Here is a 7,103-nt window from a genome sequence, read left to right on the forward strand (position 1 = left end):
GACAATCAGTGAAATCTGTTACAGGATTATGATGACATTTGTCAGAGCTCGTTAGTTAATTGATGGTTATCCGTGGCTTTAATCATGACTGCCTGATTCTTGTAAAATCAATATCACTAAGATGCTGTGTATTTTTGGAAAAGGCAAACCATTGTCCTTGTTGTCCTAAGATAGGAAGATAAATTTTCTCATACAATGTAAATGATATTCATAAAGGATATTGAATGAGTGTAGATTCAATACTAAATTTATTTAAGTTGATAGGACTACAATGGGCTTATTTTCCATAACTATTAAAAAACATCAATAGAAATAAAAGAAATGTATTATTTGGATATTCTTATGAAATGTTACTTGAAAACAAAAAATGACGAGAATGTTTTATGTGATGCTATAGAATGAAATTTTTTATGATGAATGATAATTTTTTGTTATAGAACATTTTATTATCCGCTATATAAATATATTAAATATCCCATCATGTATATCACACTTGCAAACATTACTTTCAAGTATAATTTTTGCGGTTTGTTGTTATATATCTGATACTAGTAAATACTTTAAGGGTAATTATTCATTGTATTAGAGACCTTCCATTATAGACCAATTCACTTTAAACAAGTTGTTATTAAATAAAATTATATTATGCAAGCTTCTGGCAAACACAATATTACTTTATTCAAAGATTTCAATAAATTTAGTATTAAAGCTACAGGAATGTATTCAATTCAAATATTCTTTTAACCACATATCCAAAATCACTCTTTCATTCACACATATATGTTTTTAATTGAAGGATTCATTATTAAAAATTGGCAATTCATGTACATGACAAAAAAAAACATTGTGAAAACTTCAGTAGCATAAGTTGGATCAAAATAAATACAAATACGGAACATTTTGTTCTGTTTACGTACAATTTTCTTGTCTGTTAAATAAATATCGTATGGCTCTCTTAAGAATCAACCATAAAATTAAATAAAACTCTATTTTATGTGAATAGACTTTATCAAAAATTTCAATATACCCTTTAAAGTTCAAGATAAGATAATTGCTATATTTTTAACCAGGAAAATTTTTGTTGTTATTAGATTGGTGGATTTCGTTGGGCAGATTGGGTATGAATAATTTCGTTTGTGTGCCATTCCTCCTACATTTCTCATTACATTTTAATCTAACTTTCACAGAATAGTTTTCATTAAGTGCCGTCAGGATTTTATTACTTGATTGTGGAATCTTATAGGTCACCCCATCATGAAAATGCTCTCAGCGTACAATTGTCAAAGGGTACTGTGGTTTTTCTTTTACATGAAGGGACTGGAAATATTCTTTTGAGATTTTTACTTCTTAGGTATATACCAATTACTTATACATGTGCAAAAATCAGATCATTTGCTCATTCTGTTTTGACAGAATAATTTTTTTATAATGCATTATGACCAAAAAAAAAAAAAAAAGGAAAAGCGTTAAAACTTTTTACAACAGTCTGGCTTATGAATTCACAATTTAATTCTAAGTATATTATTTTTTTATCATCATTTTCATATTTTTCTCTTTTAGGTTCCCTAAGATTTTCAAAGTTTGTCTTTTAGGCTTTTGGACCTCAGTGGAGTCCCTTTAAAATTTTCTACTGGGCAATATAATCTGACAAAATATATTTTACACTAGTTATGTAGGAGTTATTTCCCCTTGATACTCAAATTTCCTTTTTTGTTTGTGAATAGAAACTGTCATAATATCTATGTTCAACATGCTTTAAAACAAATCAAACAGAATCCATTTATTTAAATCCTGTTTATTTCAAGGACAAGGTCAAAAAAATCAATTGCAGCACTATTTAACATTTCATAACCCAATTTGTTCCGGTTGAATAAAAGCAAATTGTTTCCATTTTAAACAGTCGTCTCTAATTTCAAAATTGATTTATAACTTCATTACTAACTGAATTAAATAGCATTCATGAATGATGTAATTTGTTTACTTTGGTTTTTGCCAGAGAGTTCACAACAGTACTGTTCAAACCACTAACTTCTCAATCCCTACATGAACTTTGGATTCTTTCATGTGAGGAAGCTATCCAGCTAGCTTATGGAACGTCGATGATTCTACTCCGGTGCCCGTCCATGCCTGTAATAGTGCTCGGAAGGGCACCTAAGGTCTTCCTCTACCAGTAAAGCTGGAACACCACCATATGACTTATACTGTGTTACATAAACCCAGTCAAACAAATAAACACAACAGTACTGTAGGTTGATAAATTTTTAACATTTTAAACATTTATTGTTGGGTGTGAGTATGTGTGCAATCTGAGCATTAGGCCAGCCTGCACATCTGTGCTGCGTGACCTACAAATTAATGGTGGCAGAGTTGACTTTAACAAGTTGTTGACTTTAAACCACTTGCCCTTAACTGTTGTGGGTTTGAATCCCTACATGGACTTTGGATTCTTTCATGTGAGGAAGCTTTCCAGCTAGCTTACTTTGCAAAAAGTTGGTAGTTCTACTCAGGTGACCACTTGTGTCTGAAATAATGCAAAAAGGGGTACTTAAGGTTGTTACCCACAATCATCATAAAAATTGACCTCTACTGTGTTGTTTCAACATAAAACCCATCCAGATAAAAAACAATACAAAAAAAAACAAAAAAACAATTGCATAATATTGTTATTATGTCATTCTTTATTGTCATTTATAAAATTTTCAAGAATAGAAATAGACAGTTCTAAACTAATAGCAGAAAAAAATTGATCCTGCATCACTTTTTAATCAATAATGGATAGTTCTAAATTCGAAGCAGGGAAAATCCATTGAGAAAAAAACAATTTGATCCTGCATTACCTTAAAATCAATAATGGATAGTTCTAAATTCGAAGCAGGGAAAATCCATTGAGAAGAAAACAATTTGATCCTGCATTACCTTAAAATCAATAATGGATAGTTCTAAATTCGAAGCAGGGAAAATTCCATTGAGAAAAAAACAATTTGATCCTGCATTACCTTTTAATCAATAATGGACAATTCCAAATTCAAAGCAGGGAAAATCCATTATGATAAAGGTTAATGAACAAGTAATGCTAATGTGCGACAACGACGATGACATAGTGCAACAAACATTTTGACGTGTTCCTTAATTATTGATTTATATATACAACAAGTGGTTAAGACTAAATCGTAAATTGAAAATTTTAAATGCATTTAAAATAATGATGTTCGCACCTCGAGGGGATAAAATAAACGTTAAAATTAACCAAGCCAGGAAGTGTATATGTGTACATCTATATATACGATGTTAATAAATAATTCATTGGTGTTTGAATATGTACTGACTGTGTTCACTAAATCCTGTAACATAACAAATATAGGGAAGTAACTACTTGATGATATATATGTATAGGAACTGATTTTCTTGCCATCTTTATTGTTTTCGTTGCTCGTAAATAAGCATCTTTGTATGGAATATTTTGTTTTATACATTCATAATTGGATAGTTGGTTTGTAAAATATTTCTTTAAGGTATGTAACTTCGGTGTTGTATTTTTTTTGTTGTTGTTTTTTTCACCATTGAAAACAAATGTATTGATCCTTTTATAGCATGCAGCAGAAGTGCTATTTATAGAAATGTTTCTTACTTTCGTTACTTGCCTGCAACCAGTGCAGTACTTATTTTGAAAATTTCCATAAAATTGATGAAAGTTTTGGTCCTCAATGAAAGTTGGACAAGTACAGTTAAGATATTTAGCTTGATAAGCAATATGCATGTTCCATAGTTAAGGTGAAATACTCCTTACAGGAATCGGTAAAACATATGTAGGTAGCCTCTATTCTATGAAAATCTATCTCAGAAAGAGGCCTCTGTGGCTGAGTGGTTAAGGTCATGGACTTCTCACCACTTGTACCTTACTGCTGTGTGTCTGACTGTGAGGAAGCTATCCAGGTAGCGTACGGAAGGTTGTAGGCTCTATACTTGGGTACCCTGACTTGTGCTTGAAATAATGCATGTAGTGGCACCTGAGGTCTTCCTTCACCAGTAAAGCTGAAGAGTTGCCACTTGACCATTATTACATTGTTCATACGACTTAAAACCCAGCAAAAAAAACCCACAAAAAAAAAAACATGCATGAATTAAGGAATTCTTTTAAACATATTTTTAATTTTTAATAAATAAGACTTTTGACAAGTTAAATGAGTTTTATGATTGCTACAAAAGATCTTTTAGTTATATGACCCAAAGCAGTTCATGTTATATAAGCTTACAACTATTTATACTGGGTCATATAACTTGTCAAAAAGTCTTTATAAGTTATACTATACTGGAGGCATAGGAAAGTTAATACTACAGCTAGAGGTCAAAAGGTCAATTATAATAATAACCTTTAATTAATTAAGTTATAGGTTGTATTCTACCATTGATTTTTTTGTCCATTCAGATGTGATGTATGTAGATGATAATGTCTGAGCCTTAGTGATGATAAAAACTTCTAATTATAAATGATGCCAATAAAAAGTCTGGTCAGTCCTGTGCAGCCAGACCAGACTGTGTATATATTTGGCTGCTTGAGATGCTGAAATTTCCTATAATAACAATGAACACATCCAAAAATCAAAGCATAAGTCGTCTGCTAAACAAATGTAACAAAATAAAGATTGAAAAAGCCAGTATTAATAAGGTTTGTTAATGACATTAAATGACCTTGATAATTTTACTGTATAATGAAACATCCGCAAACTCCTCTTTTCTCCATCTTTCTCTTTATTATTTTCTTTCAATTGCATACATGTATTTGTATATTTTTTTTTATTATTCTTTCTTCGTTTTTTTTTCTTTATAGGGTTTAATTAAAATTATGATAAGCCATGTATAATGTAAACATATTGCTTTTGTTAAAGGAGAGGACTACCATGAGCTATTGTAGCTCTCGGTCCAATTCCTTTCTGCTTAAATTGTAAATTATTAACATGTATATATTATCTGAATAAAAATATGTTTAAACCAAAGCATAACTCGTCGGCTAAACAAATGTAACAGAATAAAGTTGAAAAAGCCAGTATTACTAAGGTTTGTTCATGAGATTTAATGACCTTGATACTTTTACTGTATTCAATCAAATTTTGAATATTTACAGACAAAATTAACAGACTTATGGCATATACATTGTACCTTACCAAAAGCTAAATATCTTAAATAGGCTTGTCCATATTTCAATCTGAACAAAACCATTCATTATTTTTAGGGTAAATTTCATTCTATGTATATGTTGGAATTATAATGTCAAGGACCAAAACCAAAAGGCAGAGCTACCGAACCAAAAGACAGAGCTTATAATATATTGTTTGAATAAATTTACATTAAAGGACCAAAAGGCGGAGCTTATGATATGCTGTATGAATATACATATATTTACATTATAGGACCAAAAGGTGGAGCTAATAGTATATTGTATGAATTTATTTACATTAATGGACAAAAATGCGGAGTTAATAATATATTGTGTGAATAAATTTGCATTATAGCACCAAAAGGCGGAGCTAATGATATACTGTATGAAGATGTTTACATTATAGGACCAAAAGGTGGAGCCAGGAAGTTGAACCATGATTATTCTGTAGAGACGGAGTATTTACCAAGTATGGATCCCCTTCATGGCAGCCTTAATATAACCTCAACATCTGACACACGCAGTATAGAAACAGACGCTGACAAAGAGGTGAGAATCCGGATTTTTGTTTTCCCATTTAACTTACTATGAATGATACCTGTAAAATTCAGTTTCCTTACCACTGTAAAATTCAGTTTCCTTACCACATTATTAGGATCTCACAGCGGCTGCTGGTACAGACTGGAATATCTAGCTTGAGGGTAACTGTTTACGGCAGTAACAATGCTCTGCTATGTTAGATATTCCTGTCTGTGACAACAGCTTGTGTTTGATTCTTTTTTTTTGCATATTACATATTAATGACATAACGGAAAAAAAATAGGAAAACTAGAAATTCCTTTTTCTTATAGTAGCGTTTGAAGTTACAACTTTATTCATAATGACAAAATTAATGATGTCATCCTAAGAATGCCATTCATTCATAAAAGGCATGCAAGAATGACGTCATTTAAAACACATGACTTGTCTTACATGGGGGTGTAAAACAGGATTTTCTAGCACCTGTGTAAACAGTAGATAATCCTGTCTGATATGCAAGAATACCATATAATATTTTATACTCCAGTTCATTATGAATTAAAAGCTATATCATTGGATTCATTGGTTGCATGTACATACTGTATGCTGGTAATAAAAGAGCTGAAATGTGTGCCAAAGGGATGCTACTCTGCCTTTACTAAATAATAGCTTGCAAACTGGATTGTTTCCCTTGTTATTGCATGTTGGTTGGAAATCAATGAAATGGCATGTTTGGGGGGGGGGGGGATTTATTATTTATTTGTTGTTTTTGTTGTGGTGTTTTTTTTCCTGCTTGCATTGTTTTAAGGTTCAAAAACAGTCAATACTGAAATTGTATCATGATTTACTAAAATTGTTTAGTAATTTGAATAAGGAAGAAAATGGCCATTGTGAATGCACTTTTTGTATGACTTTAACATAAAATGCTAGTTAGTTTGAGTCACAAAGTTTGATTTTAAACCGATAAAATTATTCATTTATTTATTTTATGCAAAACAAAAAAAAAAAGATTATTTTTGATGATTCCAGGTGAGTATATGTTTTGCTATGATTTTTGTGTCTATCTAAAAAAACAAAACAAACTTGCCTGGACAATATGGTGTATATCTGCAAAGTGTGCTAAGTCATTGTGTTGCTTTTGTTTTTACTGCAAAATAGCAGGAGAATATGTTCAACTTTCAAGCATGTCATAAATGCTAATGTCAAAGTCCCTACTTATCCCTGGGCGGGGAGTTGGGGTGGCAATTCAGCTCACAATTGACTTCTGCATTAGTTTTTTTAAAAAAATTGGGCGTGGGTGGGGTGTTGGATAGAATCTGAGGATTGTGATACATTTTGAGTACTGACTGTAATTTATGAGTAATTATTATAATTATACTGATTATTTTCAGATGTAGAATTTGTTTTATTTTGATCATCTCGAGTATAG

At 31.1% G+C, this 7,103-nt stretch overlaps 1 protein-coding gene across 1 annotated transcript in view; it reads left to right on the plus strand.

The window, feature by feature from the left end:
* Nucleotides 1-5,780, plus strand: part of LOC132718404 (protein prune homolog 2-like) — an 87,310-nt gene extending 81,530 nt beyond the window's left edge. Inside the window, exon 11 of the mRNA XM_060702100.1 lies at nt 5,562-5,780. Within this exon, the coding sequence (XP_060558083.1) occupies nt 5,562-5,746 (185 nt within the window). The 3' untranslated portion in view covers nt 5,747-5,780. The remainder of the gene's footprint in view (nt 1-5,561) is intronic.
* The last annotated feature ends 1,323 nt before the right edge of the window (nt 5,781-7,103 follow it).

The sequence above is a fragment of the Ruditapes philippinarum genome, unplaced genomic scaffold (assembly GCF_026571515.1).
Source record: "Ruditapes philippinarum isolate M1 unplaced genomic scaffold, ASM2657151v2 ctg871_1_1_1_1, whole genome shotgun sequence".
NCBI classification, from domain to species: domain Eukaryota; kingdom Metazoa; phylum Mollusca; class Bivalvia; order Venerida; family Veneridae; genus Ruditapes; species Ruditapes philippinarum.